Raw genomic sequence first — 17,712 nt, 5'->3', positions numbered from 1 at the left:
AATATGTATTGCTGCAACAAGATTCTGAAGAGGTTCCTAAGTGTCACCCTTAATCGAGAAATATGGTTTTATATTCATTCACACAATACCTCTCAGATTGGCCATATTGTCTGTAACAGTTTTGTGTTTGATGGGATGCACTCCACTTACTGTCAGTTCGAGAACCACCTGATTCCTCAAGAGTTGTCATCTGAATTTATGTTTTAATGTTCTCCTGACTCTATATGGACCAAATTCTTTGCTGGGGTAACTCCATTGACTACCATGGAGTTTACCCCTGCAGAGAATTTGGACCTTCTGTCTTATATATGAACTTATCTGAAGACATTATAGGTCAAAACAGTGCTCAGAGTAAAAAGAGACAGGCTTTTAGCTGAGTTATGCATTTGCACTTATTCAAAGTGGGATTACATGTTGCTCAGTGGGAGCAGATTGGGACTGCTTGACTATTCTGCACCAAAGCAGATTTAACAGATTTCAGTGATATGCACATAAGTGCTGTGGATTGTAAATAATTGCAGTGATTAAATCTTATATTGCATTCTTCTTGTGCTGAATGCAGTCCAAATGAGAAATGTATATAGACAAATAAGAGTCATGCTTGATATGACATAGCCATCATCAGGGACTCCTGTTATAGACAAGTGAGAGCAGTCTGGTAAAGCAGGGGAAAATACCTTATCTAACCTAATCCTTTATTTTTGGCTTGAATTTTAATTTTGATTCCATAGCCCAGCCTCTTTGATGTTATGATTTCACCACAATATTTATATTCACCACTATATTTCACCACAAGCTTTACTAACCTTTCTAAACAATACTTGATATCTTGGAATATGTCCCTCAAGAAGATCCTTCTTACTATTATCAGTTAGTGCTGTTCCACCCGCCAATCCTTGCTCTCTACTTATCCAGCATTTGAGAGCTCTATTATTTAGTCATAGCTAATGTCCCCTGCTGTTACTGGTGTATTGTAAAAATGAGGCAGCTGCTTGCCTGATGGAATGTTTCACATTTTTGGTAGGGATTTTCATTTGTAAACAAAAAAAAAATCAAATTTATAGTCAGACGACTGTTTTCTGACAAAAATATAGAAACAGTATCTCAGTAATTCTCATCCAGTAACTTAGTAATGAGATCTACCACAGCCATCAGTGTATTTTATAATATTACAAAGTATTGCTTTGCTTTGATTTAATTAAATTTGGCTATTTCCCCTGCAATCCAAATGCTTCTATTTTGCCTTCTGCCATCCTTTTTAATAGAATGTTCTGTTTGATTGAAGAAAGTACTTTATTTTTTGAGAAACTCTTCTAATTAATAACTAGACAAATTCTTCTTTTTGGAACTGAAATCCTACAATATTATATGAGACATTTTTATGCATGTTTGCAGCTGCCTGATGTGATAAAATCATGGCAGAAATGATATTGTTCACCCTGTGTGGTCAGTGCAGGGTTGTTCTCAACAATGTATTTTCAGTACTTTGTCCAGGTTTGCTTTAAATATTCAGTGTTATGGAACTTTTTAATGGGAAACTAGTTCACAGCCTTATAAATCTTACTGTCAGGAAGATTATCCTGATGTTCATCTGAACTCTTCCTTTTCTGAACTGTATTCCATTACTTGTACCCAGTGATGAGCTGCCAAAATACTAACAACAGGTTCCCTCCTCCTCACCTCATGAGGGGGTCATGCCCCATCCAACCCCCCATGTTCCTTGACACACACCCCAGGACCCCTGACCCATCCCCCCCCTCCCTATCCCCTGACTGCCCCTTGCCGCCCCATCCAACCCCTCCTCTCATTCTTGATGGCCCCCCAGGACCCCTGCTCCATCCAACCACCCCTTCTCTCCGTCCTTGACTGCCCCCACCACCTCATCCAACCCCTGCTCCTTCCTGACTGCCCCCAGGACCCTTGCCCCCATTCAATCCCCCTGTTCCCTGCCCTCTGACCGCCCTGACCCCATCCACCCTCCCACAACCCACCGAACACCCCCTCCGTGCCCCCTTACCACACTGCCTGGGGCCGGGACCAGGTCCACTCCGCCGGGACCATGACCGGCGCCGCGGGGCCCAACTCCCCAAGCCGGGCCGGGCCGGAGCTGCTCGGTCGGAACCGCGGGACCCGACTCTCCAGGGGCCGGGCTGGGCCAGAGCCGCTCAGCCGGAACCGCGGGGCCCGACTCCCGGGGCCGGGCTGGGCCGGAGCCACTCGGCCGGAACCGCGGGGCCCGACTCCCCAGGGGCCAGGCTGGGCCGGAGCCGCTCCGCCGGAACCACGGGGCCTGACTCCCTGGGGTGGCACCGGGGCCGAGCGCTGGGCCCGACTCCCGGGGCGGGCTGGGCGGAGCCGCTCCGCCGGAACGCGGGGCCCGACTCCCGGGGGCCAGGCTGGGCGGGCCGCTCGTCCGGAACCGCGGGGCCCGACTCCCCGGGGCGGCACCGGGGCCGGAGCCATGGGGTCCGACTCCCTGGGCCGGGTCGGGCCGGAGCCGCTCGGCCAGCACCGGGGCTGGAGCCGCGGGGCCCGACTCCCCAGGCTGGGCCGGGCCGGGCCGGATCCGCTCGGCTGGAACCGCGGGGCCCGACTCCCCGGGCCGAGTCGGGCTGGAGCCACTTCTTGTTTCAGGCTTCCCGCGAACATTTGATTCGTGGGAAGCAGGGGAGGGGGAGGAGAAGGAGGGCGGAGCGTTCAGGGGAGATGGGGAGGTGAGCTGGGGCTGGGGGCCGGGTGGACAGCTGCCCGAGCCTTTGTTAAATTTAAAAGCTTTTTAGAACCGGTTGTCCTGGAACAACCGGTTCTAAAAAGGCTTCTAAATTTAACAACTGGTTCGTGCGAACCGGCTGGAGCTCACCACTGCTTGTACCACACAGAATAATTTCTCTTACTCCAGAGTGTTTCCAAGCTTCCAGAAGACAGATGTCTCCTCTCCTTAGTTGTCATGTAGACATGCACATATATGGTAAAATCCTGATGAATGTGTGTTTGAAGTGTAATATCCCTCTGGCTGCCATGTTACCTTTCAAAGTATTTGCTCTCACTGCTAAGGCTTTAAGGTTTTGCCCACTGTTGAATAGCTGCATGTAACGGGGTGACGACTCACCTGGCAGTGCCTCATGATGGTTGTCCAGGGAATTAGCTCTTTTCACTCAGGAGCATCCTCTGCAGGCCAGTGTCCCGCTTGCCGCTGGCCCAGGTGCCCCTCCCAGACCCCGGTGCCCCTTACCTCGGGGTTCCACCCCGTGCAGTACCCCGCAGTCTCACTGGGTCTCCCCTCCCCGGGGAACCCCCAACCTCCGCCTCTCCTCAGTCTTGGCTACTGCCAGTCACCATCTAGCCCCTGCTGACTGGGGCGGACTGCAGTATAATTGCAGTATAATTGCCACTCAACATCGGCAAGGAGGGTTTGGACCTGCTGCCTCTGCCTACCCTTGGGCTGCCTCTGCAACCCCAGTACCCTTCTCAGGGGCAGCTCCAGGCACCACCTCAGCAAGCACATGCCTGGGGCAGCAAGTCGTGGGGGGCAGCCTGCCGGTTGTTATGAGGGCGGCAGGCAGGTGGCTTTCGGCAGCATGCCTGCGGGAGGTCCACCGGCAGATCACCCGCAGAAACATCGCCGAATCCGCGTGACCAATGGACCGCCCGCAGGCGCGCCGCTGAAAGCAGCCTGCCTGCCTGCCGTGCTTGGGGCAGTGTAACAGGGCGGTACTCACCCTGCGCCGCTGCTGCCTGGTCGTCGAATGTCCCTCGTCCGCCGCCTGGAGGCGCCCTCGGCTGGCTGGTGACCGCCTGTTCTCTGGCCCGGCTCCCCTCCCTGACCCCGGTGCTATCTATATAATTGGGTCTCCCCCCCCCCCCCCCCCCCCCCTATACCCGCCTGCCTTGCCTCAGTAGTGGCTTCATGGTCTCTCTACCCCCCCCACCCTGGGGCAGACTGCAGTATCACACAGGCACAGGCAGGGGTTGGGGTTGCCTTGTCCTACCCCTGGGCTGCCCTCTGCTGCCCTCTGCTACCCCCCCCACAGTTCTTATGGGCGGCTGGCTGCGCTGCTGGCTGTGCTGGCTGGCTCCTTCCTCCTCAGCCCAGCTCCCAGCCCTCCCTCCTTCCCTCAGGTACTTTGCCTTAAGCCTCTAGGGCCCCAGGCTCTCTCTCTGGAGGGAGAGAGACTCTCTCTCTAGCTAGCTTTCTGCTGCCCCCTGGCCCTTGCTCCTTAGGGGGGCAGCAGCCCAGCCTCCAGCTGCAGCTCTCAAGCCCTGCCAGGCTGCTTTTCCAAGCCCTCAGGGCCGGAGCAGGGTCCACCCTGCTACAGGCAGCAAAAAACATAGAGCCGCCCCTGACCCTGGCCCTTAACAAGGCCTGCAGCCTGAAGGTTTTCCAGGCCGGAACCTCCCCAGCTCCTCTGGCCTTTCCCCAGCCCTGCTCCACTTTAGGTACCCTGCTCAGCTGCCAGTCCCATCCCTCTCAGCATCTAGAGAGAGACTCTGCCTGAGCTCCAGCCTAGCAGCCCCTTTATCGTGCCAGCTGCAGCCTGATTGGGGTGTGGCCAGCTGCGGCTGCTTCCCCAATCAGTCCAGGCTTACTGGTTTCCCACCACAGCCCTCTCACCGGGCTGTTTTAAGCGCTTCAGGGCAGGAGCGGGGTTACTGCCCTGCTACACTGCACTTTGAGTTATTTTTCCCCATATGTACTAGTTTTCATTTTTCCAAGATGAATCTCGTTCTCTTAGCCAGGGGCGGCTCTAGGCACCAGCGGGCCAAGCGCCCGCTTGGGGCGGCATCCTGGGGGAGGGCGGCATTTGGCTCCGGTGGAGCTCCCGCCGGCATGCCTGCGGCAGGTCCACCGGAGCCGGGACGAGCGGACCTGCCGCGCAGGCATGACTGGCGGGTCCCGTCTTCCCGCGGCTCGGTTGAGCTCCCGCAGGCATGACTGCCGCGGCAGGTCCGCTCTCGCGGGCTCCGGTGGACCTGCCGCAGGCATGCCGGCGGGAGCTCCACCGGAGCCAAATGCCGCCCTCCCCAGGATGCCGGAGCCGCGGGAAGAGGGGACCCGCCGCGGGACTGGGGAAGGGCGGCGCAGCGCTCCGCGCTGCTTGGGGCAGCCTACTTTGTAGAGCCGCCCCTGCTCTTAGCCCTGTGGTTTTCAACATTTTTTCATTTGCGGACCCCTAAACATTTTCGAATGGAGGTGTGGACCCCTTTGGAAATCTTAGACATAGTCTGCGGACCCTAGGTTGAAAACCACTGTCTTAGCCTATTTCTCTGCTCTCTAGATCCTTCTTAATTATCTCTTTATCCTTCCTGGTGTTGGCAGCACCTCCCAGATTAATTGTCAGATTTTGTAATTAGTATTCCTCTTCCAGGCCATTAATGAAGATACTAAATTAGAGCATACGTACGATAGATAAATTGTAGCAATCCAGTAGACACCTACCCTACATCCACACATTGCCACTTATTGCATCCTTGTAAAACTGTAAAAATAAACCAACCCCCCCCCCGCCAGCAACAACTAAAATTAACAAGCAACTCAGGAAATGAAAGGTTTCAGAGTAGCAGCCGTGTTAGTCTGTATCCGCAAAAATAACAGGTGTACTTGTGGCACCTTAGAGACTAACAAAAGCTTATGCTCAAATAAATTTGTTAGTCTCTAAGGTGCCACAAGTACTCCTGTTCTTTTTTCAGGAAATGAACTCTACTAGCTTGCCCTTGCTAGATTGGCAGATTGGCAGAGACCCTGGAGGTTTTTCGCCTTCCTCTGCAGCATGGGGTACAGGTCACTTGCTGGAGGATTCTCTGCAGCACAATTTGCACAAACCATAATTTGAGGACTTCCATAACTCAGACATAGGTTAGGGGTTTGTTATAGAAGTGGATGGGTGAGATTGTGTGGCCTGCATTGTGCAGGAGGTCAGACTAGATGATCATAATGGTCCCTTCTGACCTTAAAGTCTATGAGTCTAAGGCAGGGCAGAGGACATGTGCTTTTGGTTGTGGGAAGGAAGGGGAGAGGAGAACATTTACTCTTCCTCTAGTGTGCGAAGAGGGAATGAACTGCCGTGACTGCTGGCTAGGGGAGTTAGAGGCACTGAAAGGACCCTCATTGCCTTCTTCCTCTTCCTGGGACTGGAGGGGAGGTAGAGAAAGTTGTTTCCTGGCTTCTTAAGACTTCCTTCTTGAGCAGCTTTGTTAGCCTGATACCTCCTCACATTCTTTCCTCTGTCTTCCTCTACATGGTGAGATAAAATGGTGGGAAGAACATTGATCAAAGGTGCTGCTCCGAGGTAGCTCCAAATAATTTTTGAAGAGGGTGGCAGCAGTCATATGACTGCTAGACTCAGGGCGCCCAGCCAGCTGAACAATTTACATGTGCCAGGTGAGTATGCCAATGGAAATGTGCAAGGCTGGATTATGGTTGCTCTTTATTTCTGGCGTTCCAGCTAGTTTTCAGTCCCATGTTCCAGGTCATTTGGAAAGAATTCTGCAGTAAGAGTCTGTGAGACACCATAAAATCTTTCCCTCTGTAGATACAAAACATCTTCTGTGTTCTCTTCAGCCACTAATTTAGTAATTCTATTTATAACAAAGCTATTGATCATCAAGTACCATCCTGATCACTGTTTTGCTATTCCAACCACTGAGCTTCATGATCTCTCAGCTGAAGTGGTGGAAAAAGCTCTTAGCAGGTGAAAGCCACTGACAAATATGACTATTTAAAAGTGGGACAATGGCTTGAAATGTTTAGCTTCTGCCTTTAAGATTATTTAATTGTGGTCACAGAGAGACAATCAGTCTCAGGGGTGCTGGGACAATTTTTATAGTTGGGGTGCTGATGATGGGAACCATGTATTTGGTGCTTGTTATTACTGCTTCAAGCAAGGGAGTGCAGCAGCACCACTAGTTCCAGCACCACTGAACAGATGTTAATTTTTGCATTAGTCTGTCTTGTCTTGTTTTGTTCTCTGCAAGAGACTTCAACAGCATATTCCTATTGAAAAGGTATAATAGAGCCCATTCAGAAGGTGTGCTATTGTAACCCACACTCCTTCTGGGTGTGGAGTTCTGTCCCATATAGTGGCACCCAGACCACTTAAAGAGAGACATAAAATGAGTCTGCTCTACACCCTTAGCTAACAGCCAGTTGGCTTTTAGTTCATGTGGTAGAGGCTCATGCATTAAGCTCCCAAGATCCCAGGTTTGATCCTGCCCGACAACGACCAGGGTCTGTCAGTGTTACGCTATGCCTCAGTCAGGGCCGTCCCTACCCATATGCAAAGTATGCAGCTGCATAGGGCACCAGGAAATTTGGGGCACCAAATTTCTCCATGGCCTCTGCCCCAGCCCTGCCTCTTCCCACCCCTGCTGCACCCCAGCCCCACCTCTTCCTGCCCCTGCTCTGCCCCAGCCCCGCCCCCACTCCAGCCCTTCCCCTGAGGACTGCAGCAGGGGTCGGGCACCCTGCACTCACCGGCAGAGGTAAGTGGAGCGACCCGGCCTCAGCCCACTCCGCACCATCAGCTCCCAGCCATGCCACTGGTGAGTGCTTGGGGGGGGTGGTTCCTCCTGTCCCCCAAGGCTCTGAGCCAGGGGAGCAGAGCGGAGCGGGCTGGGGCCAGGTCACTGCACTTCCCGCCACCCCGTGAGTGCAGAGTCGGGCCTGCCCTGCACTCACCAGGCGGCAGGAAGTGGAGCAACCCGGCCCCAACCCTCTCCGCTCCGCCAGCTCGTACTGGGGTGCGGTTTCCCCCTGCCCCCCAAGCCCGCTTCTGCCCCCTTCCCCCCCCCCGGCGGAGGGGCTGAGGAGGGCACCAAAATGGCTAGGAACAGCCCTGGCCTCAATTGAGGTGTCTGTGCATTAATATAACGCTAGGATTTTAATGTGGCTCTGTGGTATGATCTGCAGTTTTACAATAATGAAATGTAAATGTAACAGGGACTGTGAATAACAAACTTCTGGATTTGTTATGAAATCTTGTTTTACCAAGCAGCTTCATTCTTATTGGTTAATTTGGGCATGAGACCGTTTGAGTCAATTGAAAGGGAAAAGCCTAATAACTTTCAGAGATTTTAAAAATAATAATTTATTATTTATTATTTGTATTGCGCTAGTGCCCAGGAGCCTGAGTCACAAACCAGGACCCACTGTGCTGGGTGCTGTACAAACACAGAACAAAGAGAAATTCCCTGCCCCGAACAGATTATAATTTTAGTATGAACTTAAAGTAAAAAGACAGTAAGATGTTGAGAATATTATTAGTGGAAACCTTTTTTAAAATTGCTTTAAACTTTCCAAAATTGATATAGAAAAATAAATCAGCAGTATAAAGTCTAATATGTTACCTTTTCAAAAAGGATATTGATTCCTGCGATATCCACATTTTGTAAACATCACCACTGAACCTGCACATAAAAGGTTAAATGTTTGCAGACTATTACCCTTTGCCTTCAAGATCAGAGACAAATTACTATTTTTATTTTACGTTCCCTTGATGAGGATAATGATAAACATCTGTCACTTCGCTGCTTAGCCAGCAAAGAATCTTATTGCAATCCTGTAATTTAAACAGGAAAAAAAATACACAGACATACACTCTGTTATATAGACAGCGTGGAGGAGGTGATAGAAAATTCCAGCTAGATCTGGGGGTACTGGGAAAACGGCATTTTATGTCTGCAATTACTTTGCTCAAAGAAAAATTCCATAGATGTATGCTTTTCTATTTATCTTGGGTATTTTAGAAGGGGAAATTACTGCTTGTTTCTTTCCAAACCCAGGGAGGAAAAGAAAAAAAGAAATATTCGATCTGAATTCTGTGACTCTCCACCATATGTAGTACATTAGCAGAATGATTAAGGTTTGCATGTTAGTGTCTCTACTGGTGTTACAGAATCCAAAACAGAACTTCATCTTGGGTTTCATCAGTTACAGTTCTTGAGTTCCATCTGCCCTCTCCAAATTTTTAGGAAACTTTGCTAATTATTTTTAAAGCCATTAGATGAGTTGTTTTTCCCATTAGTTTTGCTCTAATTAAAAATGTCTAACTTGTTATAATCTGTCATATTAAGGGCAACGAAATTCAAGGAGTATTTAGTTTTTAAATGGTATATTAGACCTTGTTCCTCGGCTCAGCTACAAGAAGTTAAAACTACTCCCGGTTGCTTTTCGGTGTTGGTTGGATCAAGCTTTGGTTTATAAGCAGTAAATGTGAAACGCTATTCTGAATGAAAACAACAAGGAGTCCGGTGGCAGCTTAAAGACTAACAGATTTATTTGGGCATAAGCTTTCGTATTTAAGCCCAAATAAATCTCTTAGTCTTTAAGGTGTCACCGCACTCTTTCTTGTTTTTGTGGATTCAGACTAACACGGCTACCCCCTGATATTCCGAATGATTTACCTTCTAGTACCAAATGGGCCAAAACAGACACATTTTGTTAAGTCATGTTGGGAGCATGTCTTGGGTTTGGAGTAAGAATGGCTTGTTACTTAGTGTGGCTTTTACCTTCTGGTGATTAGATTGTCAGCTCTTTGGGGCAGGGACTATCTTTCTGTTCCAGGTCTGGAAAGCACCTAGCATAATGGGGCCCTGGTCCATGACTGGGACTCTCGGCACTATAATAATACTACTAATAAATAATGTACAGTAATACCTTTTTGTGTTTAATTCTCATTGTAATGTATTTGCATTTAGTGAATATAGTCCACTGGGATAAAATTCATCCCAGTGTAAGATTTAGGCACTGCTGCAGAATTTGCAGAAATTGTGTTTTGCAGGGAGGTGGGAGGCTGTATAGCAAAGGCACTGAAGGCCAAGATTTTCCCAAATGACTAGGGCTTTTTAGCGTCTCAGTTCTGGGGTGCCCCACTTGGCATTCCTTGAAGTGTGATTTTCAGATTCTCAAAGTGCTGAGCTTCCATCCTCTGAAAATCAGGCCCCTGGAGGGTGTCTCAAGTTGAACGCTTGAAGCCACTAGTTACATGAAAATCTTATCTTAACATTATATTAATAATGTAGTAGCTGCTGATGCTGACAAGTATGGCTGGTAGATAGCTGCTTACCTCAACTAGATTTTGTTCATAGCACGTTATTCACACTTGGTCATATAACTTCTGTTTTCTTTTGTGCGATAGCTATAGCTGCAAATGGACCAGATTTTAGTTTTTGTTGTTGAAACCAGAACAGCTTAAATTCTCTTTCTGAGTTTCCGCAGAGAAATATTTTCTCTTGGGGTGGGGAAAGAGACATTATTCCCCATGCTTTTCCACTTGAAATTCAGTTTGTTTGGCTCATTTAAGCCTGCGGAAGCAGTTTATTTTTTGCCTACAAGATCAATGTACAGTAGTTTTCTTGTTTTTAAACAGTCCAAACTGAAATGAAGTGCATGCCATTAGCTTCCAATTAATGTGAATGGTAAACACAAATCTGCTATTTCAGGTCAACTGTTTACATACAAAGAAGCTATTCCAGTCCAGCGGAAGAAAGGCCTCATGTGCAAAGCCTTGAAGTACTGAAACCAGAGTGTTGTCATCCCTAAGTCATCTGTTGTTAGATGTGTTACGTTTCATCTAACAAGTCTGTGGCTGAGTTTCTGAATTTGTCACAACTGAGTCAGTTCTCAGTAGCAAGGCTAGAATTTAGCCAAAGGACCGGAGATTACAAAATCAGAGTTTGTAGTGCTGCTTTCATGAGTGAGTCAGGAGACAATTGGCAGGCTGAATATGGTAGTTACACTCTCTGTTAGTAAGTATTGCAATGAGTTGAGGGAATTTATGAAGGTTTCATTCACCTCCTCAGTTCTTTACTGTTTTGAACCCAGCTTTGATCTAAAAATGTGAGTTTGTGTGGAAATGTGTAACATTTCCTCTGAAAAGGGACTCACATTGGATCTTCCATTAACCCCTAACTGCCAGGAATCCAGATTTCCTGCTGCTAAGCACTAATGTAAGCCAGCTTGATGCTTAATGGTTAAAGCTCTAAACATGCTGGTATCAAAGAATGTGTTGCTGTATTACTATTCTGTAAGCGCAGCTTTCTTGGCCCTCCTGTTCCAACTTTGAGTGGGTAAATAGCATGGAAAGAGATTTATGTTTCATTCTGCTTCTGTGTAGACGGAAAACGATGAGAACAGCCAGGCAGACAATTTCTCCATGGACCCCCAACTGGAGAGGCAGGTGGAGACTATTCGCAACCTTGTGGACTCCTACATGTCTATTATCAATAAGTGTATTCGTGATCTGATACCAAAAACAATCATGCACCTTATGATCAACAACGTAAGTAACAACCTCACTTTCTCAATTGTTTTCAAATGTTTGGTTTTATCTTCAACTCTTAAAGAACCGACTCATTTTTAAAATAGAGCAGCACTGTTGTATGGTGAAGAGAAGACAACGAGCATATAGAATATCACACATTGCAAACACGAGTAATAGTTCTGTCCTTATTAAAACAAAACACTGGAATCTTCTGTAGCAAAAAGTCCAGTGCTCTGCAGCTGCTTCTAGAACAGCTGCGGTGCTTACTGTAGAATGCTATAGTATTTTTAATGTAAGGCTGAGTTCAGGTTAGTCCTAGTTGGCATCAACAGTATTGTTTAAAAGCACACTCCAGACCCAGTCATACTTGTCCTTCAGTGGTGTGTTTGTAATGCCTCCTGCAGAGTACAAGTGGGGAACTCCACCTAGACAGCAGCTGACAGTGTGCAGCAGACCTGTATTGCACTGAACTGTAGTCTTTAAATGAACAAAGGCCTTGAATGTCCTTGTTGTTTGTTTTTTTCGGGGAATAGCAGTTCATACTATACACCTCTACCTCAATATAACGCTGTCCTCAGGAGCCAAAAAATCTTACCGCGTTATAGGTGAAACTGCGTTATATTGAACTTGCTTTGATCCACCGGAGTGTGCAGCCCCACCCCCCCGGAGCACTGCTTTACCATGTTATAACTGAATTCGTGTTATATCGGGTTGCATTATTTTGGGGTAGAGGCATACTAGTACTTTGTTTGGGTTCCTTACATTTGCAGATCATCTTTTAAAAAAACAGTTCTAGGGGTTCTTTGAACACTTTGTTTAGAGAAGTGGTTCTCAAACTATGGGGCGGGCCTCCCAAGGGAGGTGTGGGAATGTGTCAAGGGAGATGCGAGATGTGTGCTTTTCTTTTTCTTTCTTTCTTTCTTTCTTTCTTTCTTTCTTTTAAAACAGCTCTGGCTGTCAGCCCTGGGTGACTGGGGCTCATGCAAAAGGGCCATGCACACCTGGGAGGTGGGGATAAAGGGGTCAGCTGGAGCCCCACCACCTGCGCTCAGGCTCTCCTCCTCCCCCACCTCCCCAATCCCTCACCTCGAGGAGGCAGGGCTCTGGCTATCAGCCCCAGGGTGACAGCAGCAGCGCAGAAGTAATGTGGCAATGGGGCACTAAGTCTGTGTGAAAAGAGATAATATTGATAAATATCACTTGTCACATTGCCACCCTTATTTCTGTGCTGCTGCTGGCACAGTGCTGCTTTCAGAGCTGGGTGCCTGGCCAGCAGTCACTGTTCTCCGCTCTACCTTCAGAGCTGGGTGCCCGGCCTGCAGCCACTGCTCTCCGCTCTACCTTCAGAGCTGGGTGCCCAGCCAGCAGCCACTGTTCTCTGCTCTACTTTCAGAGCTGGGTGGGGGTATATGTACTTGTGGGGAGTAAATGACTACAGGCACAAAGAGGGGGGGCCCAATCAAATAAGTTTGAGAACCACTTGTTTAGAGTATTAGAGGAAATGTGTCTGTCTACCCCCAGGTCATCTGATTTAAAAGTAGCTTTGCTTTAGCGTTGCTAGCCCATTGCTTGAGGACCTAGAAGACCTTCACTTCCTGATAGAGTCCTGATTTGGATCCAGTCTGTGCTACTTTTTGTACTAGTGCCACTACTGCTGTATTTGTAGTAAATCACTACAGGAAATAGCACTTCCTTTCAGTCACTGATAGGACCTTCTTTATGATCTATTAAGTCAACAAAAAAACAGTTGTAATAAATAGAATACGATAAAAAGCAAATCTGTCTAAAATGTAGCATTTACATGTGAGTTCACAAAGCCACCTTTTATTTTTGGAGGCTGATGTATCCCGGGAGGTCTGTGGGAATTACATTGCACCTGAGAACTGGGTGGCTGGCATAGCAGCTTGAATGCAGTCCACTAGTTAGTACGGAACAAACAAGATCTTCACACAGAGGGGAAGACCAACCAGGCTTCCCTTAACTTCTCTTGGACTAATGAAGCCAATCTTTGAATTACATTAGAATCCTGGGAGGGAAGATTCAGTGAGGCCTTTACAAAAGAGTGTAAAAACAAATGGAACTTCCACATTTTTCCAAAATTAGCACAAATCTAGAATTCAGGAAGTGTGTATGGTGGAGCAATTCTCTCCACTGCCTCCAGAGCACAGCTGGGACCTTGCTTTATAGACTTAAGGGGAATGCCATTGCTTTTTGAAAGGGATATTGCTCCAGCTCTCTTTCAGAAAGTGCAGAATTTAGTGAACAGTTCCTTTGGAAAGTTTACATTATATTTTCTGCCACTCACGTCCCCATATGGAATTGTTTAAGAAGTTGAAATGCTTTGCTATAGAAGTACAGTGCTGTAAGGCTTTGTACATTGAAACTGTGCGGCTGTCTTCTTAAGGCATGCCAGGTGACAGTGGCACAAAGAAACCCCTTTTTTTTTTTACACTACCTAGCTCTAAACTCACCTCTCAGTCAGAGTACACACTCTGGGTTTGAGTGCACCAGTGCTAGCAGAAACCCTGAGTCCAATCTTATAACTTAAAATTATGCCAAAGAATCAAAGCTTTTCAAAAGAAAGTGTGAAGACTTGAGAATTAAATGTTAATGCATTTATTTCCAGGAGGCTTGAATTGAAAAATGTTGAAAAATCAGTGAAGATGTTACTTTTTTAAAAAAATTGACACTGTTAAACAGAGAAAAGAACAACTTTTTGCTTAGCAAGCCAAAATGTCATGCAAAGAAACGGGAAGTAAGGAAGTCACATTGGAAGCTGAGTCCTTTTCAGCAGTTTGCATTGTCTGGAGATTTTTAGAATCCCAACCCATCCACTGAGAGAGAAATGAAATTAAACCCCTTTTAATTATTCTTTTCAATATATAGTGCCCCAGAGTGTTGCCTGAAGAACTCTAGAAACAAATTGATCCCAAGGAAGTGGTTTCCATAGCAATCGCAACCTGATGAATATTTGTAGAACTTCCTCACCAGTTGGTGGGATCTTTAAGTGGTGCTTACAATTCAGAGTGAAGTACTGGATTCAAATTTCTTGTAGAGAAAATAAATGAATGCTGTCCTACAGCATGTCTTGTCTATGTCTTGAATGTATATCGCTGCATTCCAAATCAACTGCTAATTAGGGTGAATGTTGGTTACTTTAAAAGAAAAGGAAATTTACCACAAAAAACCTGCATCAAGTTGCTATTAAAGAGTCAAACACACCTAAAGAGAGACATGTTCAGAATTCAGAGCTGAAATGTTACTAATACATAGAGCCCTGCAAATCTGCAGATATCCATTTTATATCTGTGGACCATTTTTGCGGATCTCGGATCAGATGCAGATACAAATTTTGTATCCATGCAGAGCCCTACTAATATACCTCCTGGTGCTGAAGCATTGGAAAATGCAAATAGTGGGTGATCTTGGAAAAGGTAGGTTCAGTTTGGTGGATTAACTCCAATTTAAACTTTAATACAGATCTTTTAATGTTATGGAAATGACTGTCTGCATATTCGATCCCATGGTAGCAGTATCCCTGCCTGCTGCTCATTGAGATTTCCACGCGTGCTCCTTTAGCCCCAGCTGTGAGAGCAACACTTCAAGCTGCTCTCCCAGCTGCCTTGTGCTATCCCTCACCCAAATACAGAACTCCGCTCTGAATTCTTGTCCTTCCCTGTAAGATCTCTGATGAGGCAGGATCTGGGATACTGGGGTATTAAGATGCCTACGGTGATTTTGAACATTGCAGGTTTGAGCCCTGTTTGGGGGCATATCTTAATCAGTTTGTGTAATGTTGTGTTTATATCCTGGAAGGGGCTAAGGTATCAGTTCCCCCAAGCCTGGAGAAAGCTATATGTACAGAGGGCCCATCTTCAGCTTGGAGAGTTGGTCTGCGATCAAATGCATCAGGTGGGGAGGTAGGCTAGCCTCATAACAGTTCCAGTGCAGACCTTACACTGGGGTTCAGTGAGCATGCATGGAGATCTGTGCTAGCAGGAGACAGGGATCTACCATGATAATAGTTGCAGGCTGATGTTGTTCAAACAGATATTTGTGGTTTAACAATTCCTTTACGATCAGCTCTGCCCTTAATCTAATTTAAGGATTTTTTTAAGTGATGCCATTAAAATTTTCATTTCATCAAGTATAATTTGATGCTGTTTTTAATGTGGAGCTTCTGGCAATAGCAAGGAAAATAGTGTATTCTGGCATTTGATCAGTACCATCCGCCGAAAAACAGTGTGAGATTCATGGGAAAAATGTGCAGACTTTGGTAAGAATTCACATATCTCCTCTTGAACATGAACGGGAAACAACCATAGCATCCAGTGACCATGTGCCTGTTTTTCTGGAAGGCCCCCCTGCTTTTTACTGTCAGAAGGCACTGGAGGATCCCAACACCAGTTCAACTTGACCACTGGCTCAGACCTTGTCTACACACAAAAATGGTCCCAATATAAAGATAATTAGTTTTTAAAACAATGTAATTAAGCTAGTGCAAACCCCTCTGCAATCGGAGGTTGTACTTATGAAATCAGATGTTCAGGAATGTGTTACTGTTAGCATCTCAAGCTCAAATAATCTTTACAGAGTGAAAAACAGATGAGAAATAGATCAGAAGAGTTTTTAAAAAAATCCTCCAATGCAAGGATTTAATAGGTCAACAACTGGTCTCTGAATCTATTTACCACAGAATTATTTAAATACCTCTAGATCTGTATCTGTCTTAATGTGCTCCAGGTTTCTATAATCAGGGCAGGCATAGCAGGGAATCAGTATATTAAATTAGATTATATATTCAGTTTATAAGATGTGTGTGTGTATATGGGGGCATTCGGGATCCCACAAAGCTGTCAGAGATGAAAGACTTGATGTGTAGTAGGTGAAATTAGTATTAAGAAAATAATTCTGAAAGACATTTTATAGTGCCTTAAAAATTCCATTCCCGGGGAACTAGATGGCTTATGGGATTGGTGATGGGCTGCCCTTTAACCTCTAGGTCAGCTGTTCAGAATTGGGCCAAAAATGTTCTTAACACTTAATAGCTCTTCAACAGCCTGTGTGAAATGAGTTAAAAATATAGGAGACACCTTCAGGCTTAGATCAGTACTTGACACTAATGGTGTCTAATGCCATATGCCTCAAAGGAAGGCAGAAGAACCCCACAATGCATTGTGCAGTGTTACACCACGAGAATATCTTGCTGTGGCATATGAAGGGTATTCTCAGTCCAGGGAGATCCTACAGAGATCTACATATTAACAATACTTACAAAAAGCATTTTTCTACTCTATACCTCAAAGCACTTTACCAGGTTTATCAACCAGAATTCTAAAAGTTTCCTCCCTTCCCACAAACTCAGCTACCTTTCCTAATGGCCAGCATCCCTGTGGCCTCAAAATGTGACCATTGGTTTAGCTAGTAGGTTTATAGTTCTGGGAGCTCCCCTCTTCCTCAGGTCCAATGGCAAGAGACTAGCATGAACTACTAATGCCACTTTCACAACTGGCACCATAGTGGTTGAATAGTGGACTTCAGTTCCCAGTGCTGTCTGTCTGGCACCATTTCTCTTGATCTCTCTTCTTCTCTATGGATCTGGTGTATTCTCATTGAAGTGCCAGTATTCCAGTGGTGGCAGGTGAACTTGATTGTGCCATGTCCATTGTTTTGAAGACCTCAGCTGTGTTTATGCAATATCTTATTGCCATTTGCAACCCGGTAGCAGGGGTCTTTTTTGTCTGATTTTCTAGGTAAAAGAATTCATAAATGCAGAGCTCCTGGCTCACTTGTATTCCTCTGAGGACCAAAACACCTTGATGGAGGAGTCAGCAGAACAGGCTCAGAGGCGAGATGAGGGGCTTCGCCTGTACCAAGCCCTAAAAGAAGCACTGGCAATCATTGGAGATATTAGCACTAGCACTGTATCTATCCCTGCCCCACCTCCAGTTGATGATTCTTGGCTACAGCAATCCCGCAGGTAAGGATCTTCAGATCAGTTATGCAGTGGAAATTAAGAAAAAGAGCTAGATCTTCAGCACTGCTATGTCTCCACCTTCTCTGGCAAGCCTTTCTCCATGTCTCACATGAAATTCTTGAGAGAATCAGAAAATTCTTGTTGAGGGATGTGAGTGTGCAGGTGGAATTCTTGTACTGGGTAATCCTAAAAACCTCTCAGGTGAGCTGAATTTTAACAACCGTATGCTCAGAATTTGTCTTTGCACAGTGGAAGGTCCTACCAGTTATGCCACCAGCCTTCATTCCAGATATTTCCTGCCCTGTTTTGTTCTAGAAGGGACATGGAGAAAAGGGTGCTTATGAACCTCTTGGGGAGAGGGTTCTGGTATATGAATCTGTTGGACCTGGCAATCCATTTTCAGATATGTCAAGCAGCTTTGGGATTCATCATCTAGAATTGTCTTCCATGGAGCTACTGTAGTATATGTCTCCTTCA

At 46.5% G+C, this 17,712-nt stretch overlaps 1 protein-coding gene across 8 annotated transcripts in view; it reads left to right on the top strand.

The window, feature by feature from the left end:
- Positions 1 to 17,712, top strand: part of DNM3 (dynamin 3) — a 335,748-nt gene that overhangs the window by 297,656 nt on the left and 20,380 nt on the right. For all 8 annotated transcript variants that reach the window (XM_039483543.1, XM_039483538.1, XM_039483539.1 and 5 more), the window contains 2 exons: positions 11,112 to 11,276; positions 17,012 to 17,238. In XM_039483543.1, coding sequence (XP_039339477.1) covers positions 11,112 to 11,276; positions 17,012 to 17,238 — 392 coding nt within the window. The remainder of the gene's footprint in view (positions 1 to 11,111; positions 11,277 to 17,011; positions 17,239 to 17,712) is intronic.

Source organism: Mauremys reevesii, linkage group 8 (genome assembly GCF_016161935.1).
Source record: "Mauremys reevesii isolate NIE-2019 linkage group 8, ASM1616193v1, whole genome shotgun sequence".
Lineage (NCBI taxonomy): Eukaryota > Metazoa > Chordata > Testudines > Geoemydidae > Mauremys > Mauremys reevesii.
The sequence above is the reverse complement of the archived record's forward strand: the minus strand, read 5'-3'. Positions and strand labels throughout refer to the sequence as shown.